Here is a 23,837-nt window from a genome sequence, read left to right on the forward strand (position 1 = left end):
GAAAAATAAAGCGAACCGATAGCTGCTATCCGGTGTGGAATGGGGTGGGATTTTAGGGGTTCAACACAGTTTTTCGCGATTTTTGACTAAACTATGCATCTTATCGAAAAAAGTTAAATGTAAAAGCTGTAGGAAATAAAAACATCTATAACTTCTGTATTTATCATTTTTACCTTAACCTCAAAAATTTTCGAATAAATTGCGGAAAACCGGTTTTTCTTTAGCAAAACAATTTCTATGAAGCTGAAACATGGGCAAAAGATAGCTTTTAGTATTGCAAAAAAGCAGTAACTTTTTCGGATGTGGAAATATTTGAAGGTTATTGTTAAACTAGTTTTTTTTTTTAAAAAAAAGAGAAAATCTTTAATCTTATAGCTGTTACGTCTCCTACAAAGTTTTATTTTGACTCACTTACTACTTGTCACGTCTACTTTCTATAAATGGTAAAAAAAATGGTATATAGCAATGGAAAAAATGCCCGGAAAATTGGAAAAATTATTTATTTTAATTACTTTCTTAATGGTAATTTGCATATTTTTTGTTAAATAGTTGTTATTAATTAATGAAACCATTCAAATTTGGTTATATTTACGTAAAGGACGATTATTCAGAAACAAATCAATAATTATATGCCATTGTTATGTGTACTTTATGTAATTAACAAAAAAGTATAGCGTGCATTTTTGTGTCTTCTGACAGTGTCTAATTTTTGTTCCCATACCCAATGTAGCCATTTCAACTCGACAATTGTGATATTGTTGTAATTAGGTGGAATACAAGTTTGTTCTCATGTTACGTTAGAAAAAATAAAGCATGTAACACTGAAATAATGAAGCAACTATTGTTAAACTAGAACAAGTTGCGCAAGGTAGCAAACTGTAATACAACAAACAACGAAGTAAACTGAATACATTATAAGTGGGTTCAACTATCATTTTTACAGTTGAGACAGGTAAAAAGCACAGCTCTTACCTTTTTCCATTTTATTAATCCGGTAAATGAAAAGAAAATGCTTGTGAGAGAAAATAAACATTATGTGTATGTGAACTGATACTGTCTCTGATGTAGGTTTAAAGCCCGCCATCTATTAGAGTTGCATCCTAACCTTTCGCTAGCACGAGTGGCAAGCTTTTTCATAGGTCCTTCCATCTCCGACGCTGGACGTGAACAATAGAAGGACCTCTGAAGACGTTCGTATTAGCAAAACGTTAGGAAGCAACTTCAACCTACGACGGCCTTTAGACCCGTACCAGAACGACACCAGTTTATGTTTAAGTGGTTTGTCTAAGTATCACCACGAGGTGTTTTAATTAATACTTGTTATTGCATCATGGAATCCAATGGGCGGATGCTATGGTTTCAAAAGTCAAATTTAGTTTGTAAAGTGAAATTCCTTTTATATTGTTAATGAATAAAATTATTCAATCTACTCAAATTTTTCCTCTATAAGAGGTGGTCCTTCGAGAAACAAAAAAAAAGACAAAATTTTAAAATATTATGCAACATCATCACGACACCAAGCAAGTGCTGTGTATGACATTACTTAAATTGTGGAAAATTGTGTAGCTGCAGGTCTGGCATTATTTCATAGCCTGTAAATGTGTAATCTTAGATTAATAATAATTTCATAAATTGCATTTATTGGTACCTTTATCAACTTATGCGCCCTCCTATATTATTACCTAATGTAAATGTGGACTCTAATGGTAAAATATTTCTCTAAAGTCTAGAGTCTAAAACTAAAAAAGACTTTTAGATGTTTCATCCCCACCATCTACTATAATGCTGGTGAGCGGACTATCCCTACACTGGAGGGGGTTCGGAAGACCCTCTTCAGTCTCCTTTTAGGAATCGCGGGACTGGGTTGGTGGTGGTGGTGGTGGTGGTGGTGGTTGAGATGAGAAAGATTAAACAGACGACATGAAAACGGAAGACAAGTGAAAGATTATCTATGGAATGTTATTACTGTCCTAGAATTTGCGTAAGTAATCCAAGGAAACCATAGAAAAATCTAGACCAGAACAATCAGACCCCAGGTCTTCTCGAATGCTAAGGAATGGTCCAAACCTCTAGGTTAAGTCATTCGGTCTAGAGCTCTAGAGTTTAAAATTGATTTGAGTTAGTGAGGACTTACTTCACTCTCTTAGAAAGGAAGATTGTCTCTGTTTCTCTTTAGTAAAATGACCAGGACTCGGAAAACGTTACGACGCATATACCCTCGTTGTTTTCAAGCGGTAATAACAACGACAAACACCCCCAATTTATAATGTCAGCATAATACGTACCAACACTTAATAGTTCTGATAAATCTGTTTGGTTCGTAACTCACCTATATTTTCCCCAGTCCATGTAAGCACGATACAAATAGCCCAAAACAAGAAATTTATCTTCCCGACGTCTGACAGCTTTTAGAGCTGATCTCCATTTTTTGACAGCCTGCTGCTGCTTATGCTTGTCATATAACTTTACACCTTGTTCTACCTGTAACAAAACAAAAGTAACGAACTTAGACAATTGTGAAATTTATATGCATTTCAAAACAACAAAACACCAGTTAACAATTTGAAAGAACGAAAAAAATGTTTTTAAGTAACAGTAACATGCTGGAATTATGGAGAGAAAGTAAATAATAGCGATGTAAGTAACTTGTTTGAACATTATCATCGCTATAGAATAAAAACAAAACAATTGACTTCATTCTATCGCCCGACTGCTCAGACCGGTCCTGCTTGTGTGATTCATGACATTTATTAATGAAATTAAACACTAAAATTAGTAAAAAGTTTCTAGAATGATTTTTCTTGAAACCTTTACTAATTCCATTGTATGTAATTTAATTATGAATAAGTTTTAAGTAGTCACGACTTCAACAATGAACAGATCAATTATATTATTATTAGANATTGAGGGTTTTGTTTATTTCCTTACATGTTGTTTTACATTCATTGCCGCATGCCACTTCGCAAGATGTAACTCTCGAGGGAAACCCACTGGTTGCTGTGTAAAGCTGGTGAGGAAATAGCTGTGTGGCTATTGGTATATATATACATAATAGGTGAAAAATATCATCATTCATAATAATAATAAAAATCGCTCCTACAAGAATATCAAAGAAGTTAATTTCGGAATGAAAATGTGTGCACGTCTATAGGTCAGAGCCGGGCAAACTTTAACTTCGTAGGAGCCGCTACCTGAGGTCATTTTGAGTCCCTCCATACCCTTCAATGTGTACGAGAAAGTAAGCAGTAATGACCCATATTGCTTTCTCTTTTTCTTGTCCCTTCCACTCCCATATCAAGCCCCTTCATCCCAAAGACGAGCGAAGCCTCTCTCGCAACATTATACCTACGAAAATTTTCGTTACTACGTTCGCAATACTATAGAGTTTGGCTAGGGAAGAGGGGACTCACCTAGAAAATGGAAGGGATAAGAAAAGGAAAGAATCATCCCACTCGCACTCGCAGGATTAATGAGGAGCTCCTTGACTATACCTGAAGAGCTCTCGGGAGTCAAAAGAGCCGAGTTTGCCCGGCTCTGCTATAGGTGACCATTCTGAAGTTAGGAACTTAACAATATATTTGTCACATGTACAGACATGTAAACACTATCGACATAAAATTGCTACTAAGAGTCGCATCATCATTTATTTCATGTACATTATTATGTTTGATCACTCTGTAGGTACCTACCTTCGTGCTTGTTACTCAGTCAGAGCCTCTGGTGGTCAAATTTCGAACATCGTATTGGAAGAAATCTAAATGACTACAAACAGCGTGGTAAACGTCGTCTGTAGAATATTGCTACCTTTACTGGAATTCAGGAATGTTTAACATGGCCCATAAATATATCCCCGACATAGCTAATCCTATGTGGTAGGTACATAACCAAACAGAGCAAAAAGCTCATGGTGGTCAATTTTCTGTCGAAACTGTCAGACGTGGATCGCGACTACGATCTCATTGGACCTCATCAACGTATCGTAGACAGTTTCGACAAAATACAGAACCACTCTAACTGCTACCTCAAGAGAACACTACATAAATTACCACAAACAGCTTAGTAAACGCCATCTATAATAACACTACCACGCTGTTTGTAGTAATTCATAAAACGCTGTCCTAAGACACACTAAGAAGTAGAGTGGGCGTGTGAGACTGACGAAACTGTTTACGATGCGCTGAAATCCGATAAAATTGAAATCGCTGTCCGCGTCTGACGGTTTCGACAAAATATTGAGCACCATGAACCTTTTGTTCTGGAAGAAATGTATTCTGTTCAAACAAAAATTGTAAATAATCGTCATTTTTGTAACATTTGGCTATAAAAATAACTATGTCTTGTAAAAATGTGTGTAATAAAAATAAGATGTAGTTGATTTATTTCGAGACGTATGTGCTGTTGCGTTACGGAATCCAATGGACGGATGTTATGGTTTCGGGGGTGACCCAGGAGCAGTGACTGATCTGAACTGGCAATATGTCATATACCTAATACTCCTATATTGCTAGTCCTCGTAAGTGGCGGCGATGTCGATCAAGAGAAACAGCAACTACATTAATTCTTCTCACTAGTTTATACTTGATGGGTTATGCGAAAGCGTTGCGACTGTAGTTAGAGCAGACAAGTTTTCGTATGTGTTGTAGCTTCTCGGACATGTGCACAACGTTCAAAGTCTAAATGAGGGAGACATATATATGTCTGTCCGTTGGGTCGGCACCTTTTTCTAGACCCATGTTAGGAGTACTAAGTATATGTAATATGCACACGTTTTTTTTGCCCAAGTCAAATTTAGTTTGTAAAGCGAAATTCCTTTTATATTAAGTTGTTAATGAATAAAATTGTTCAATCTACTCAAATTTTTCCTCTATAAGAGGTGGTCCTTCGAGAAACAAAAAAAAAGACAAAATTTTAAAATATTATGCAACATCATCACGACACCAAGCAAGTGCTGTGTATGACATTACTTAAATTGTGGAAAATTGTGTAGCTGCAGGTCTGGCATTATTTCATAGCCTGTAAATGTGTAATCTTAGATTAATAATAATTTCATAAATTGCATTTATTGGTACCTTTATCAACTTATGCGCCCTCCTATATTATTACCTAATGTAAATGTGGACTCTAATGGTAAAATATTTCTCTAAAGTCTAGAGTCTAAAACTAAAAAAGACTTTTAGATGTTTCATCCCCACCATCTACTATAATGCTGGTGAGCGGACTATCCCTACACTGGAGGGGGTTCGGAAGACCCTCTTCAGTCTCCTTTTAGGAATCGCGGGACTGGGTTGGTGGTGGTGGTGGTGGTGGTGGTGGTTGAGATGAGAAAGATTAAACGGACGACATGAAAACGGAAGACAAGTGAAAGATTATCTATGGAATGTTATTACTGTCCTAGAATTTGCGTAAGTAATCCAAGGAAACCATAGAAAAATCTAGACCAGAACAATCAGACCCCAGGTCTTCTCGAATGCTAAGGAATGGTCCAAACCTCTAGGTTAAGTCATTCGGTCTAGAGCTCTAGAGTTTAAAATTGATTTGAGTTAGTGAGGACTTACTTCACTCTCTTAGAAAGGAAGATTGTCTCTGTTTCTCTTTAGTAAAATGACCAGGACTCGGAAAACGTTACGACGCATATACCCTCGTTGTTTTCAAGCGGTAATAACAACGACAAACACCCCCAATTTATAATGTCAGCATAATACGTACCAACACTTAATAGTTCTGATAAATCTGTTTGGTTCGTAACTCACCTATATTTTCCCCAGTCCATGTAAGCACGATACAAATAGCCCAAAACAAGAAATTTATCTTCCCGACGTCTGACAGCTTTTAGAGCTGATCTCCATTTTTTGACAGCCTGCTGCTGCTTATGCTTGTCATATAACTTTACACCTTGTTCTACCTGTAACAAAACAAAAGTAACGAACTTAGACAATTGTGAAATTTATATGCATTTCAAAACAACAAAACACCAGTTAACAATTTGAAAGAACGAAAAAAATGTTTTTAAGTAACAGTAACATGCTGGAATTATGGAGAGAAAGTAAATAATAGCGATGTAAGTAACTTGTTTGAACATTATCATCGCTATAGAATAAAAACAAAACAATTGACTTCATTCTATCGCCCGACTGCTCAGACCGGTCCTGCTTGTGTGATTCATGACATTTATTAATGAAATTAAACACTAAAATTAGTAAAAAGTTTCTAGAATGATTTTTCTTGAAACCTTTACTAATTCCATTGTATGTAATTTAATTATGAATAAGTTTTAAGTAGTCACGACTTCAACAATGAACAGATCAATTATATTATTATTAGAGTTCTACAAGCAACTTATCTACATTTTATGAGAAACAGCACTGACGGTACTGAATGTATCTTTGGACAATGTGACCCACTTGGGAAGCAATTTATTTGACTATGCACAACTCAATGTTTGTGTGAATTCCCATTGGAAACCTATTGTATACTATCACATCAGGCTAATTAGTACTTATCAACAGAACCTTGTTTGTTTGTTAAACCTACATACTACAACGTATTAATAGGTATGCCCGTGCGAGTAAATCGCATGGAAAATTTTGTCTTTAAGTTCTTTTATCTACCTTTGTTGTATGGCTTTTGATACCTTTTAGTAAGTACAAAACAACTTTCTTGACACATCAATACCACACCAGATATACAGCTGCTGGGTAAGTGTATCACTCATTCTACTATGTGACTGTTACCTTCGTGGCGCTTGACAGTACTAAAGAAATTCAATAATAAAATAGAAATTGCGAAAAAATTATATTGGTCCAGTTAAAGTAAGGATCCGTGAGCACAAAAACGACCATAAAAAGCAAATCCTAATAAGCAGTTCATACAAAACCGCGCTTAGTAAGCACAAGCCTAATTTTGACAGTTCCAGCATTTTACATAATTATAGAAGACAAATATTTGAAACGCTTATTCTTATAGAAGCATCCTTTATTCTAATACAAGGGGTAAAAGCTATTAATTGTCGAGAAGACTTAGAAAACAACCTTGTAGTTTGCAGTTTTTTTAACATTTACAATAAATTCAAAATAATATAAGCATACAACTAAAAATTACTTAATGCTAAAATTAAATTAACCAACTACTGTATATACCTATACTAATTTAATCCTATAATATACCTACGCACTATTTACAAGTTCTTAGGAAAAAACGTTTTATCTAACCTAAGTATATCTGCATTGTCACATTTTTATTTGATTGCATGTGGGTCAATTATTCGCCGACAATCAACACGTATTCTTTCTCATATTACGTCACCTTGCAACAGGCATATTAATCTCGAACTTATGTCACACAGTATATCAAGTTATGACAATTTGAACATACAAAACTGAGAACTATGATTTCTTCGTAATATGTTCTTTAGAAAAGGTAGAGAAAGAGCGAATATAAAGATAGGAGGTGAAAAATTAGAAGTGGCTAGGAAATCAGAGAAGTCAGGGCGGAAGGAGTAGTAGAGATATAAAGTAAAGGATAGCGCAGGATCGAGTCGCCTTCAATAAAAAGAAGCCACTTCTATGCTCGAGAACGGTTAATTTAGAAATTCGAAAAAGATTGTTAAAGGTGTATGTTTGGGGCGCGACGATGTACGGGAACAAAACATGGACAGTGGACGCGGTGGAAAAGAAAAGGTTAGAAGCGTCTGAAATGTGGTGGCGATCTTCTTACTGTCCAAGAACTTGTACCATTTTGGTTCTTACTTCAGTTAGCAGCAGATCTCCCTTGATTTATTAAGTGATTGACTACAACTCTATTCTATTAAGTAATTACCTAGTCATTTCTAACCTTTCTATCCACGGTATCTTTTTTCTTTTCCATAGCACCCAGATGTACCCCTCCAAAACTGAGTCAGTCTGTTTGAGGCATTTTTCGATATATGAACTTTTCTACACAAAATCTGGCTTGTTTTTAATGGCCTACGATGTATATAAATACCTCAAATTCCAAGCATACTTCTATTCACTTTCAGAGTTCTATTAACGTTTACAAATGAATGTCAAGTACCTAGTACCTAGCAAACCGGTTAGTTTCGTTTTTCGTTTTAAGAAATATTCGATAGGTATTATATTATATTAAATTAGTTAAAGACGAGGGATGTTCTAGTTTTAAGAAAGTGCGAATAGTAACACGTAACCAAAAAATTATCAAGTCAAAATGTCTATGAATCGTATGTGTGAATTAGTACTGATAGAATCGTGAAATATTTTATTATAATGATAAAAAACGTTGAATAAATTAATAAATAAGTTATCACGGAACCTGGGAAGTGTTCACATTGTCTAAAAACAAATAAAAATTTAGTCTGTGTACTAAAAGGCTGTAATAGTATCTACCACCAATAAATATCTTCAACTGCATTTTAATTGCTTTCAAAGGAAACCTAACTGTTTCGTATACGTACAAAATAAACTAGAAGTTCGTATGAAAGTAAAACGCTTCAAAGAAATGAATTCTGGAATGAAGATTTTCACGTCATTTTAGGGTAAATGATTGTATCTTACCCAATATATATTACGCTTAGTCGTAATATTAAAAACGTAATAGTTTATAAATGAAATCTATAAAAAAACATTAAAAATTTTGATAGAAAAAAGATTACCTAAGCTAACTCTGAACTGAAAATACGTTCTGAATATTTTTAGTTTAGGACCTTAACTTCTGCAATATAGTAATGTTGCAATAATATGCTTGAAACGTTCATCTAAACCTGCTTTACATAAACACTCTACTGATATAATAGGTATCTCCATTTAAAGTCACTTTACCATTTATTTCATGTGGATCACTCTTTAAATCGGAAGTTTGTAGACAGAAAGCGGTAAAATTCACCTTACTTGAAGGTTCTGCGTCAAATGAATTTCTTCCCGATTTTATGATATGACTGGCATTTAACACAGGTTCCCTTTCAAGAAATTCCCTTTTTCGATGACTTACATCAGCCCAATCACATATTGTGCTGATACTTATCATTTCATCGTATTTTAAAAAATTTACAATTGCACTACATCGTCGTAATGTTTTTTGAGCTACATCAATTTAACGGATCCCAATATATCACAAAAATAACCTAAATGTTAGTGCGCTAGTGGTGAACTAATTACGATTTTCTTCTTCGAAATCTCCATCCATTGTTTTCATTGTTGAATTATTTCTGACGCATAATGAGGAATGCATGTTTCATCGACAATTATGAGTTGATGGCGGATTATATCAGGATTACGTTGGATAAGCCTCATACACTCTCTCAAAATGTTCATTCTCTCATGTTTTCGATCGATTGTAGGCAAACATGGTACTCTTCCTGCGGAAAGCGTTTCCATATGTAGTTATTCATGCAATTCAGTTATTCATGTGTTCAATAAGTTCTTTTGATGTCATGAAAATGACAGCTAGTTCGTGCTAGCCGACAAACACACATAACACCAACATGAATTTTTGTAGAATAATCGTTTTTCACATAGAAACATATTTTGGATTTCCAAAACGCTCAACAAATATCAAATGTCAGTACAATGCTTGAGAATCGTTGATTGCGTAGTCTGCTGGTGCAAATCCACGAAAATTCCTTTAGAATTCTTCTTTAATGAATTTTGGGATAGGTGGGTTTCTTACTTAAAAAGTTCTTATCAAGACGCAATAGTTGTTATTATTAAACATTTTCTTTTAACTTGCCCTCTTGTGTGTCTGCTATAAATCTTTCAAATTAATTTTGAGTCATTTTCCACATTCGGACCGGGTTAAAATTTAATACACGTATATAAATTCAATGACAATGCAATAATATTTGTATAAAATAAAACTTTTGTTAATTTGGAATTTATTTTAATTTGTAAGTTGATTGTCAAACAAAAATTGCTTAAAAAAATTGTTTTTATTTATCTTCATCTCAAAACAATATTATTAAACTGAGTTTATAAAAAATTTAATTTACGATTTAGGTTTATTTGGGTTAATAGGTTTTTTAAACTTTTATTCATAAGTTATCATAGTGTAAAATGAACAAAACTTCAATAATGCAAACACTTGAAATTTATTTATAAAAAAATAAAAAGAAAATATGGATAAATGTATAGAGTGCATAAAAATGGTTTTGTATTACACGATCCTATTCAATTTTTTAAGACCTGATACGGTTCATCGTTACTGATTTTTCTTCTGTCAAATATTATAATCTACATTTCTGCAGGCAGACACAAAATTCAGTCTCTCCTCAAAATATTCGTCAAAAATATTATTTCCTAAATCATTGCTAAAGCTGCTACCTACTATGGATGCAAAAGAAATTATTTAGAGAATTGGAAGCGTTCCAATAAAATGATCTCAATGCGGTCTCGAAAACTTAAAAAATTATGTATCGCTGACCAATTTATGGGATTAATTTTGTGATAATTTCCTAGCCTTTTAAATCTTTAATTGGTTATTTAGAATTCCATATACAAGGTGCCAACATCACGGAGTTGTAATCCTCTTACATAAAGAATATGGACATTAATTTTTTAATTCATTCCCGTTCTAAATGTACCTTCATTACAGTTCGCGTTACTACATTGGTGCATATCCTTAGCACGTGAATAATAGGGAAGAGGTCCATTCCTACGCCCATGTCTCCTGATTACCCTGATAACCTACATTTTGAGCTTAGTTGAAACGGGAGGCAGGCGTATCTGAGAGTTCTAGCATTCCTCCTGGGATATTTCTGTTATATGCCGCTTGAGGATAACCGTATTTGCTTAGACAGGGAAAGCGCAGAAGAACAAGATAAATAACCTTATTCCTTTCATACATTAATCCACAACACGTTAAATTAGGTACAACTTACATAGCGAACCGAAAAAGTTAAAATCGTTTGTCTTCCTTTGTTACATGAGAAAATATGATGCAGCATTGTCTGAGTTAATGAAAATTTGAATAAGTAAATAGGTGTACCTAGTCAAACATTTATGAAATTTGTGATTTGTGTTAAGAAGCCTAGCGTGGAATGAAAAACGATCTTTTTAAATTCATCATTTCGAAAAGCTGACTGAGATGTGACAACAGCTCTTCTTCAAAGGAAGGTTTACAGGCTTTGTTTTATTGTTTCACTTTTAAAATAACGTAGATAGATAAAATAAATATTACCTAAAAGAAGTTTCTTAAACATGGATTCAAAAGGTATTATTATATTATTGAATTTTTGTTTCGACTAACATGATTTTTACATTTCTTACCCAAAAAAAATCATTTCCTGAGAAAGGGGTGGCGAAAAATACCATATATATATCGAAGGATGGACTCGAGTAGAAGAATTTTATTTATTTTAAGTCTAAAATGAATAATTTTATCTGTTTTACTTTCCTTGACTTTTGATCTATTGCTGATTTTTCCCGCCAGGTCGAAGTTCACCTAGTTTTGTCCTTTTATTCGTCAATTTTCTCTGTTAGTTTAAATTTCATCGGATTCGACCTTCTGATCTGATATTTACAATCGAATGTATAATTTAAAAGCCAATTACAATTCATAGGTGTTTTCCAAATGGCGTAGTGACAGCGCACTATTCTAATGGATGGAAAATCATTAAGAAAAGTCACACAGTGAAACAACTAACTGAACAGCGTGATGATAACGATGTTTCTTTTATCATTAAAATTGGTTGCCGCAATTTTATATTTTATTTGAATTTTCTAATCCCTTCCTGGATATGTATGAAATAAGTGACAAGCTTCGAAAGGTGTTAACTTTATCACTTGATGCAATAATGAATGGCACGGTGAGTAAAGCAACGTGATTAAGAGACAAAAAGTTTTGTAAGAAAACCAGAAAAAGTTGCAATCCGAAGCCGATATGGGCAAAAATTGGCACAACGTACAGAGAAATTACGATAACAACTTATCAGATACATCGCTGAATAACGATCCTAGAACGACTATTAGAGTAAAGATCAACAGTTTACTACTACTCTACTATGTATATATATATTTAGGCGTCCATTACTATTAAAATTAATTAAATGCCTACTTTTCTCATCGCAGACAATATGCAGTACTTTTTAAAGTATACCTCGACATGGTATTAAAAACACAAAAAAAACAAAAAAAATTAACGTTATGTGAACATTAATAGAAAAAGTCTCTGGATCCTCAATAGACTTATCTTCCCGTTAGAAAAAATTAATTACAATACCGTGCCACACGAATACTACAAAAATGATTCGTTCCGGCATTTGACATACCTACTTTATTTGCATTCTGCACTGGCACTTAATACACGCGTTGCTTGATATCACCCCATGCAGAGAAGTCAGCAGGATTTAGATCAGGTCTACGAGCCGCCCAAGTTACAAAATTCGTAGATCCAATCTAGCGTCTAGGAAACTGTTCGCATTGGCCAATGTAAGCTACACTGACTCATGACACTGACATCCTGACCTACTGTCAAAAACGTCTACTAACTACATGCATACAAGCCTACAACATTAAAAGAGAAAAAAGAACTTCTCTAGTGTGGCTGTTACATACAGTAAACTTCGCCAATCACAAACAAGCAATGCATGAGTACAAAAATATAAAACAAGTGTCATATTTCCCTGCGTGATTCAACCACAGTCAGAGTAACCTTTGACTATATTTTCAAATGCATTCTTCTCGAAAACGATGAACTTTCGGACCACCAAACATTTACTTAATTTTTTTGTTTAATAAGGCCCATCTGTATAGACATATCTATAATAACTAGGTATAATAATAATTTATAAATATAACCTCACTTTGTCCATTGGAGGGATAATAGCAGATAAAAAGGAATCGGTTCTTCGTTTTATTAAACCAAAAATGAACTCATAAGTTGCCAATATCGGGCGCAAAACAGCAATTTTAAGTTCAAACTCAGACTTCATCGAGGAGTCGTAAAACAGACGATTCGGGAAGGAAATAAGCATGCGGTCTAACGGTCTGAAACATGCTCTACGTTTCCACTCCAGGTACGTAACACACTAGTATTTTCCCGCAACTGAAGGCGTTTTGAGTAATCTGGGATTGCATATGTGCAGTTATACATTGTCATTTTTACGGAACCGAAGTCGTCTTAAATTATATGGAGCTTAATGTAAAATCTACAACAGTGTGACCCACGCTTATCCTCGTATAGCAATAAACCAGGAAGGCAGGAACAGAATGTACATGGAAACCCAAATTCTACTCGAAGGTGGATAAAGCGCTGTAAGTTTAGACGGCGGTTTAATGTGCGCAAGAAGCTATTGTGTTTAACTATACTTCTTCTCGGCTAGAGAGGATAAAAAAGGCAATAGTCGCTGATATATTTGACCTATTTTATAAATAAATACTATATTTGAAAATACTACAAATGGCGCAGTAAGCGCCATCTGTAGCCCGATGCTACATTTTAGGATGACGTATGCTCCAACAAGGTCCACTTGTGTGGATATCTACTTGTTGAAAACGAATCCCGGCGTAGCCAACCTCAACGTGATAGGCACGTTAGCTTAATCGAATAAAATAATTCGAAGTGGTCTGCATTCTGTCGAAAATGCCAGACGCGGATCGCGATTTCGATCTTTTTATATCTCATCAGCGCGTCGCAGGCAGCCCCGACAGGATTCGTTTTCAACAAGTAGATATCCACACAAGTGGACCTTATTGGAGCATACGTAATCCTAAAATATAGCATCGGGCTACAGATGGCGCTTATTGCGCCATTTGTAGTATTTTCTAAAACGCACTGTTAAGACAGCAGGTAAAAGTCGGTCTATGTTCTGTCGGAGCTGCCTGCGACGCGCTGATGAGACCCAAAAGATCGAAATCGCGATCCGCATCTGGCAGTTTCGACAGAATACAAACCACTTCGAATTATTTTATTCGATTAAGCTAACGTGCCTATCACGTTGAGGTTGGCTACGCCGGGATTCCTTTTCAACAAATATATATCCACACAAGTGGACCTTGTTGAAGCATACGTAATCCTAAAATGTAGCATCGGGCTACAGATGGCGCTTACTGCGCCATTTGTAGTATTTTCTAAAACGCACTGTTAAGAAAGCAGGTAAAAGTAGGTCTGTGTTCTGTCGGAGCTGCCTGTAACGCCCTGATGAGATCCAAAAAGATCGAAATCGCGATCCGCGTCTGGTAGTTTCGACAGAATGCAGACCACTTCGAATTATATTACTATATTTGAAGTTTCATCTAAACTAGGTTATGTTTGTTTATGTAATGCTAGGTTAAGTAGGATAGGTTGGATTATGGAGAATAATAATTTCCTCCTTCTCCCACTAAAGTAGCTCCAAGCTCCTCGTAGGAGAGGCTCCGAATGTGATATTTGTTAATAATATGAATCAATTGTCAACCAGCCTTTAACTAAGCTTTCTAAAAAGATATTAAAGATTCTAGACTAACAGTTTTAATCACTAAGTCAACTCCTGTATTTCATAGGCAAAACCTATCTTTATAATAACCTTTCAATTATTGGGGACATAGTCCTTAGTGTTTGATAGGTACTAATTGGTGTAAATTTGAACTTTTGTACATCTAGCTATTCTTACCCAGAAAGGTTTTGGGATTTTGACATTTTACTCTTACTGTTAACAAATATTAACGAATACTACCATCATTTTAAACTGCACATACCTTTCGTTTAGCAAGTCGTTGTCTTATTCGAGTTCGACAGGCATGAAAGCAACTGAATGCAAAAAGTGGAGATCTGGGTACGTGAACTTCCGTGTAAGCTTCTCGATGGAGGCTTGAAAATGAGTCGTACCACGGCCAACTTTGATCGAATCCATCTAATGGATGTCGTGAGCCGTCAGGTGAAGATAATAGTCTGGTTGCCGAAAGTTGATGACTCACTTCACCACTGAAAAGAAAGAAATGCCATGAAAAATATATCAATTTCTAAATTAATGTTTTAATTAACATATACGTGTCTGTTTACTGCTGTTTTTGATTTTGTTCATAATTGTTAAGTTATTAACAATATTTAACAAAAAAACGGACAGGCAGATACACGAGTGATCCAATAAGAGTTCCCTTTTTCATTCGGATATACGAAATGCTTACCCAAGAACCAACTTAACATTGCAGTAGAAAAAAAAGCATGTTCCCCCATACATTCAAACTGCAAATTGTAACACGCGTCTCGTTCAAATCGAAATTTTGCCGCTTTTACCCCAGCGCAGTTTCCCGACGCGCCGCAGTGCCGCTCGCGAAGGCGCCACTGGGGCTTAGTAGCGATAGAGACGTACGTCCTCCTACCCTTGTGCGACTACCCTTTCCTGGTGTTTCGGTTCGATGCACCCTGACCAGGGGTATAAAAGGACTGGCACTGGACACGAAAGCGAGACCAACATCAGTCTCAAGCTCCCTCTAAGAGTTTTTCGCAGTAGGAACATTAGAGTTGCCCTTAGACTTAAAGGGTGTCACGAAAGATCCCTTCCCCCTGCCAAATTATTGGCAACCACTCCCGACCTCCCTGAGGAATATCTCAATTACCTGGATAACCTTCCCAACTCCTTAAAATAACCCNACCACTGAAAAGAAAGAAATGCCATGAAAAATATATCAATTTCTAAATTAATGTTTTAATTAACATATACGTGTCTGTTTACTGCTGTTTTTGATTTTGTTCATAATTGTTAAGTTATTAACAATATTTAACAAAAAAACGGACAGGCAGATACACGAGTGATCCAATAAGAGTTCCCTTTTTCATTCGGATATACGAAATGCTTACCCAAGAACCAACTTAACATTGCAGTAGAAAAAAAAGCATGTTCCCCCATACATTCAAACTGCAAATTGTAACACGCGTCTCGTTCAAATCGAAATTTTGCCGCTTTTACCCCAGCGCAGTTTCCCGACGCGCCGCAGTGCCGCTCGCGAAGGCGCCACTGGGGCTTAGTAGCGATAGAGACGTACGTCCTCCTACCCTTGTGCGACTACCCTTTCCTGGTGTTTCGGTTCGATGCACCCTGACCAGGGGTATAAAAGGACTGGCACTGGACACGAAAGCGAGACCAACATCAGTCTCAAGCTCCCTCTAAGAGTTTTTCGCAGTAGGAACATTAGAGTTGCCCTTAGACTTAAAGGGTGTCACGAAAGATCCCTTCCCCCTGCCAAATTATTGGCAACCACTCCCGACCTCCCTGAGGAATATCTCAATTACCTGGATAACCTTCCCAACTCCTTAAAATAACCCTCCCCACACACACACACACACATACACAAACATATTCTTAAAAACACAATCACAAAAAACTCTCAACAACTATTGACTGAAGAGGACCTTAATTGATCCTATAACGGCCTGAGGTAGAGGGGTTTTAGTCGGTTGATCCGAGAACATCTTCCTCGGGAATCCGACACTACCCAGTCGTACGGATGGCTGGGTGTCTTTTGAAGATTTCCCCTCTTCCACGAAAACAAAAAAAAACACGAAAGATATTCTTCGCTTTTTAGCGGGAGTGTCCATCCAGCACTTCAGAAGTGGACCACCTACTTCGGTTTCCTCCCCAACACTCCCTTCTATCCACACTCTTAACCATATCCCAAATTCGCCCCGAAACCAAACGATCGTTTCCGAAGGCCCTGTCACCTTCTTCAATGAGCCACTCGCTTTCGCTCACTTCTAGCGCGAGTGTCCACGCATCACTTCCAAGGTGGACCACCCATTCCGACGGTTCTCGTCCCCCTCCTCAAAACCGCACCTTGGACCATTTTCCCTTCTCAACCCTCTCCCAAATCCCAAACTTCCATTGTCTTCCCGGCGATGAGTAATCCTCAGGGTTTATCTCCCCACTCGAAGAGGGGTTTTAGTCGGTAAAAATCCGACACTACCTCCCTTCAGGGGGTGTCTTTTGAAGATCTCCCCTCCTCGAGAATAATCTTAATAAAAAAAAACACGAAAGAGAGACCAACATCAGTCTCAAGCTCCCTCTAAGAGTTTTCCTCAGTAGGAACATTAGAGTGGCCCTTAGACTTGAACAGGGTGTCAGGAGTTTTCTTTGTATAGAGCCCTACCTCCAAGTGCCAGTAAGAATATTGTGTGACGTCAACCAGTATTTGTGTCGGACAATAGTGTTAAGTTTAGGTTTAGAGCCACACGCGGACTCATACTTTCATGTTGTGATTAAGAACATTTACATCGTGGTTGATGACTATATTTTGTTAGATTAAGGTAACATGTATACATTTGTTCTTTATTCCATTGTGTATATATAATATATGTTTAGTGATAATATAAAGTATTTTAAAAAACCAATCCACGACAAGTGTTACAAAATGTAAATTTGTACCCACAATACTGTTTTGTTGAAAGATTTACGTTATGTTCAGACCATACACTTTTTATCAATTTTCTTGTAATCTATAAGTAAATAACTATTTTCTGTATTTTTTCAAAATTTTAGGTCTAGTAGTTTCGGAGATGAATTCAATTACATTTAACTTATGAACCTTAGTAGGTACATCTCTATAACTCATGTAATTCCTTTCTACCCTCTGCTCAGTCACGGTTACAGCAGTCCCTCTTTGTACATTTTAACCGTCCCTGATAAGCTTGAGTCTGCCCTGGATTTCCGTGTATTTCCGAACTGTATTTACGTAAGTAAAATCTAGAATCGTTAATGATTAAATAGTTAGAAACAGTTATTGCATGAAGCAAGTTGGATATTATCGACAAAGAAAGCTCATCAGCAGTTTATCCGATTTGAAAGCAAATGGATAATTATGTTGGAAAAAAAACCATTTCTACGATAATTTTTAACATTTTTGAATTAACCTCGCCCCGAAAATATATAATAGCTCTAATTCTTAAGTACTACAGAAACTAACGCTTAAATATTATTTAAATACATTAACAACTTTCTGGTGAGCATTAACTTGAAAGTGAATGAAATTTTAATTAAAAATTTACAAATAAAAACAGTTCAAGAAAAAAAAATGGTAACAATGTAATTGTTTCTTCTTTTTTTCTTTTGTATAGTTGACTATCGATTATCAGCTTGAATCTTAGGTATATGTCACGATAAAAGTAATAAACTGGTGATTATATACTTATATAATAACAGGCGATTATGCATAATCATCACCAAATTTCGTAAATATGATAAATTTAATAAATTAACCAGTTTGTTTACACAATTCGAAACTCGTAATGGTAAATACGATAAATATCATGAATGACTGGACCAGAAGAATTGGGATCCGTCAAATGGGCATACACCATCTGGTGGCAAAATTTATAACTCGAACAAGGGAAAAATTTAAAATTGTTTATTAAAAACATAAAACACGTTAAAAAAGTAAAANTTGGAAATTGCACGGTACACTATAGGAACTACGATAAATTTTCCCTAATCGGCGCCATGTTTTTAGGCTCCTCCTATTTGACGGATCCCAATAGAGTGCACTTTTCTTTGTACAGTTACCATTCAAAAAGATATTTTTTCGTGCAGTTTTTGAACGTTGAAAACAATATATGTGGTGGCATATGATATATAAAATAGGTAATAGTATGGTAGGCTGTTTGGAGATGTGTATTCATTGGTGATGTCATTGTTTGGTTGGTTAGATTTATTACAGGCTGGAGTTTTTTTAATACCCTTGCCCACCGCGTGCTGATATGTTTTAGTATGTCACAAGGTTGTCTTTGTTTCAACATATACGATGACTTTTATCACATTTACCATTACGACATTACAAACAAACCAGCTAATTTGATAAATTTTCAAAAATTTATCATATTTACAAAATTTAGTGGTAATTATGCATAATTATCGGTTATTATATAATCATCGGATTAATCACATTTACTGTAACATAAAGACTCTTATCGTCACCGCGTTCCGCCATTATTCAGTCAGTTTGCACTTATTCCTCGTGTTTAATGTGTTTCGTCTGCTCTCCTAATTGTAATTTTGGCATTTACGTTTATCTCCATGTATTTTGTGTAACTTTGTGACTTAATGTTCTGGCAACTTGTGAAAAAGTGACGCTTTTATTATTAACTTTAAGCACCATCGCCAAGTCGTATCTCTCCTGTGTACAAGTGTACAACACCCAATTACATCCTCCCCAGTAGGAAGCATCATTTTTGATACAAACTCATTATGTGAAACAAAGACAAGACAATCGAATACCATTCTTGTGATGATTTTCTTAGGCGCAGCTATAGTAAAAGTTTTATTGCAGTCACAGTATATCAACATTAATAACAAAGTTACACAAAAAACTTTATATTACAACACCCGTATTAATGATACCAAAATGATGACTGAGTGAGCGAACGAAAAGCATTAAACGCGAGGAATAAGTGCAGACTGGCTGAATAATGGCGAGACGCATTGACGACAACGGTGGATACAATTCAAACCGATAGCCGATAATCAACCGTACAAAAAAAAAAGAAAAACAATTAGTGTCTCTTCCCTTGAACTGTGGTCTACTTTTATTTGTAAATTTTTATCAAAATTTCATTCACTTTGTTAATGGACTTAAATAATTGTTGCAATCTCTCAGACTGTATCAAATGGAAGTTGAACTCCGCTTGGAAATAAAATAGTAACACTCACAATACTTGTTACTTACTATGTTGGACCTAAAATATGAAACAATCATACAACAAGACTTACATACAAAGGTTGGAGGTCGAATCTTTTCATAACACGAGTCTCTAGTAGAATCTCTCTCGTATTTTGGAGGATAGGGTTTTTAGAAACACAATTTTATGGATTTTATGTTAATTAATTCTAGTTACTGACGTGCGCAAATATGATATTAAATTTTTATGGTACTAAATCTGACGTAATAGTATTCTAGAATGTTTTGTGTACTTAATATGTTCAGACACTTAGATAGCTGATGGAAATAAACTATTTATCAAGTATTTCATACTTCATAACTTATCTTTTAATTTTTTTGTGTAATAAAATGAAACATCTGAGGGAAATATCATTTTTACCGGGAATTTTGTACCAAAAAAGAAAGAGAGCGTACATAGGATTTGTAGATTTGGAAAAAGCTTTTGACAATGTTAAATGGGAAAAGATGTTAAATATACTTAAAAATGTAGGGATGAGTTACAAAGATAGAAGAGCGATACTTAGTTTGTATAAAGAGGCAGTTATAGAGATGGGGCTGCAACGTAGAGAAGTAAATATTAGGAAGGCAGTCAGACAGGGATCCACACTTTTACTGCTACTTTTTAATCTATACATCGAAGACGCGATCAACATGATTAAAGACAGTAGAACTGTAGGGATAGATATACAGGGACAAAAGATTAGTATGCTTAGATTTGCAGGTGATATAGCAGTATGAGTAACTAGCAAGGAGGAGTTAAATGTAGCTTTAAATAAAATGGAAACGATATTGACAAAACAGTACTGTATGAAAATAAATAAAGGTAAAATAAAAATACTGGTATGCAAGGAAAGGAAAAGTAAGGAAAGAGCGAATATAAAGAAAATAAGACGAAAACTTAGAAGAAGTGGCCGACTTTAGGTATCTAGGAGATCAGAAGGAGTCGTAGCGGTATAAAACAGAGGATACCGCAGGGTCGAGTCGCCTTCAATCAAAAGAAGTCACTCTTATGCTCGCGAACGGTTAGTTTAGAAATTCTAAAAAGGTTGTTAAAAGTGTATGTTTAGAGCACGGCGCTGTACGTGTACGAAACATGGACAGTGGACGCAGCGGAAAAGAAAAGGTTAGAAGCGTTTGAAATGTGGTGTTACATGCGAATGATGAGGTTAGAAATGAAAAGGTATTAGAAAGAGTAAGAGAACAGAGGACTCTATGGAAGTCAATAGGCATGAAGGTCTAGTCAGAGACATATTAAAGGCACAAAGGGGAGTTAGGAGGGGTAGGGGTAGACCTAGATTAGATTACTGTTCGCAAATATTTAAGGATATGGGTTGTTCTAGTTTTAGGGAAATGCGAAGATTAGCTTAGGATAGGAAAGAGTGGAGGTACGTGTCCAACCAGTCTTAAGACTGACAACCTTATGATGACTCAAATTTTAAATATGTCTGATTAGTTGGAAATGTCAGATAACTACACATCTATTCTAAATAAATTTGTGCTTTTAGAGAACAGAAACTACAGTTATTTTAGTATTGTTACTATTTCAAATATTGTCATATCTAGATTTAAGATGTTTCTCCCCCCGCCGCCCCAAGAATTACTTCTGAAACCACCTATGCTTCTGACTACAGTTATGTTGACGAAATCATAAAATATAAAATAATAAGCATATTTCTGAATAATAAACCTGTCGACAGCAATATAAATTAAATGTATTACGTTGAAACAAATCCAAATTGTTTGAAATGTAAAAATATCGTTGATATCGGTAACCTAATTTAGGTATGTAGCCATACACGACGGTGCCTGCAGCTGACACAAACAAACATCGGAATTTTCAAATTTTCTCTGCAGTTATGCGTAAATCATAACATGTTTTCCGTTCGTTATTTATCAGTATAGGTAGATGGATGATTTCTGCAAACGTTTTAGTCGTATAAATTATTCCGAGCGTTGCCTCTGCGAGTAAGGCTATAAAACGTGTTTGCTCAAAATATATACGGTTCCTGTCAGTACTGATCATTTTCAATGCCTCATTGCGAAATGTTATTGGTACTCAGTAATATAGCGCTGTTGGCGCGTCAAAATATACTTCCGATATATACCTACCTACCGATATGCATATATCCAAACACACCCAGCTAGAAAGCTTTTAGCGTACATGTTTTTGAGCAAACGAACTAAATGGATGGAGCTCAAATACACAGACACACCTGTCCAAATTTATAAACATGGTGTACCCATAAATTTTCCTAATTCAATTTTAGGAACGGCGCAACTGAAATAAGCGAGCAATTTTAGCAAACATTAATCGCTCAACTCTACCTGTAAAAGTGCATGTTCTAAAAATCTAAAAAACATGAAACGTGTTGGATATCAAATTTACCTGTCACAAGGGCGTCGTCTAGAGGAGGGGAAGAGGGATGCGTGGGGCAGCAATTCTCCTTTGAGATTCAAAAGAATTAATCAAATGCCGAATCATTTATGGTCCGATTTTCTTGACTTGAACGTTACGCTATCTTTCCGTATCAGTAGCCTGTAGAAGTAGGTAATGTGAAAGTATATGTGACTCGAATAGAATTTAATGACCACCGCCATTATATTCTGGGGAAGGAAAAGCGTTTGTAAAATAAGAAACGAAGAAGACGTCTTTGCATTCACAACACATTGAAGGAATGAAATTTTGATGGATAGATTAGGCAGCTAATGTGGCTGATGGTTAATCTTGTGGGTTTTGTATTAAATACCGCCCTCTCCAACATCCAAATCAGGTTGAGTTCCGCTCAAGAAGTCGTTTTGTAACTTTTTGCCAACAGATTTTCACAGGGATGGTTGTAACCGTTGAAGCAAACCAATAATATTTATAAATATCTACTAAAACTGTTGATGAGAGCGAAGTACGAGGGTGGATTGATAAGTTTCCGGCCTAACCAAGAGATGACGCCACTAGGCCTACCTTGAGGTGACATTCNTAATAATAAATAGTAAGGATTACACGAGTTCTTATTGGTCATTCGAACAATAACTCATTAAATGTGGTACGTCAGTACAACCGTTCGAGATAAGTGATAAAACACTACGACGGTAAAAACAATTTGTTTATACAGTATTTTAGGGAACGTTAGTGGAATATGTATAGTGAGAATCGACCTTTATAATGGACATTTCGATTGTGATTTCGATTCCATGCTTTCCACGTTTGTCAAGCTACCACATCCATATCATAAAAACGCAAAACGATGGACATGAGACTTTAATGGATTCTTAATGTTAATTCAGTGCTCTAATTAAAATCTAGTGCTCCATTCCTTTACATGAAAGTTAGTAGTGGTTATGAACGAACGCCAAGGTTGCACGCCCATACCAAAACTTCGTTTCTGTCCAAAAGTAAATACGCCATAATTTACTGCTTTTTAATTGCTTCTCGAGGAACTATTGCCAACATGGGTAATTACATCCCACATTTCGTAAATTTATGCTTCCCTGAAGCGTCCCACACCCTCGCCAAAAAATGCTTACAATAAATAGATAAATATGAATAATCCAGCAGAGTAAGACTTCTTACTTTTGCAAACAAAATTTTCATTGACGTCGCTATAGTTTTATAGTTGCCACCAAATTGTTTTTCAATGTAGATATCTACATCTAGAAGGCTCGGGAGAAAAGAAAGCATAATTCTATCACATGTAAGATGTACTAGCGAATGTTGGCAATAATTCTTCAAGAAGCACTTAAAAAGCACTAAATAAAGCAGTACTTACTTTTGGAAAGAAAATGTTTAGTGACAGATTTTTGGCGTAGGTGTCCTGTCTTGGCGTTATCTCACAGGGGGCGTCTATTAATTACGTGGGGCGATTTTGGTGAGATGATTTAAGATTTGCCCCTCTCCCTTCCCCCATCTCAATAAATATATTATTGTATATTTTAACTCTACTAATGTCAGAAACATGCTTTACTAAATTTAACCCAAATAAAATAATTCGAAGTGGTCTGTATTCTATCGAAACTGCCAGACGCGAATCGCGATTTCGATCTTTTTGGATCTCATCAGCGCGTCACAGGCAGCTCCGCAGAACACAGGTCCACTTTTACCTGCTGTCTTAACTGTGCCTATCACGTTGAGGTTGGCTACGCCGGGATTCGTTTTCAGCAAGTAGATATCCACACAAGTGGACCTTGTTGGAGCATACGTAATCCTAAAATGTAGCATCGTGCTACAGATGGCGT

At 35.8% G+C, this 23,837-nt stretch overlaps 2 protein-coding genes across 2 annotated transcripts in view; both read right to left on the bottom strand.

Annotated features, from left to right (window-relative positions):
• LOC108740305 (43 kDa receptor-associated protein of the synapse homolog) overlaps nucleotides 1-3,201 on the bottom strand; it is a 105,887-nt gene extending 102,686 nt beyond the window's left edge. Inside the window, exons 1-2 of the mRNA XM_025979084.1 lie at nucleotides 3,169-3,201; nucleotides 2,330-2,481 (exon numbers count right to left, since the gene is read on the bottom strand). Coding sequence (XP_025834869.1) covers nucleotides 2,330-2,481; nucleotides 3,169-3,201 — 185 coding nt within the window. The remainder of the gene's footprint in view (nucleotides 1-2,329; nucleotides 2,482-3,168) is intronic.
• Nucleotides 3,202-5,746: 2,545 nt separating this feature from the next.
• The window catches only part of LOC112905855, a 25,982-nt gene continuing 7,891 nt past the window's right edge, over nucleotides 5,747-23,837 (bottom strand). The window contains exons 2-3 of the mRNA XM_025979085.1: nucleotides 14,661-14,886; nucleotides 5,747-5,902 (exon numbers count right to left, since the gene is read on the bottom strand). Coding sequence (XP_025834870.1) covers nucleotides 5,747-5,902; nucleotides 14,661-14,886 — 382 coding nt within the window. The remainder of the gene's footprint in view (nucleotides 5,903-14,660; nucleotides 14,887-23,837) is intronic.

Source organism: Agrilus planipennis, unplaced genomic scaffold, assembly GCF_000699045.2.
Source record: "Agrilus planipennis isolate EAB-ADULT unplaced genomic scaffold, Apla_2.0 scaffold26, whole genome shotgun sequence".
In the NCBI taxonomy this organism is placed as follows: Eukaryota; Metazoa; Arthropoda; class Insecta; order Coleoptera; family Buprestidae; genus Agrilus; species Agrilus planipennis.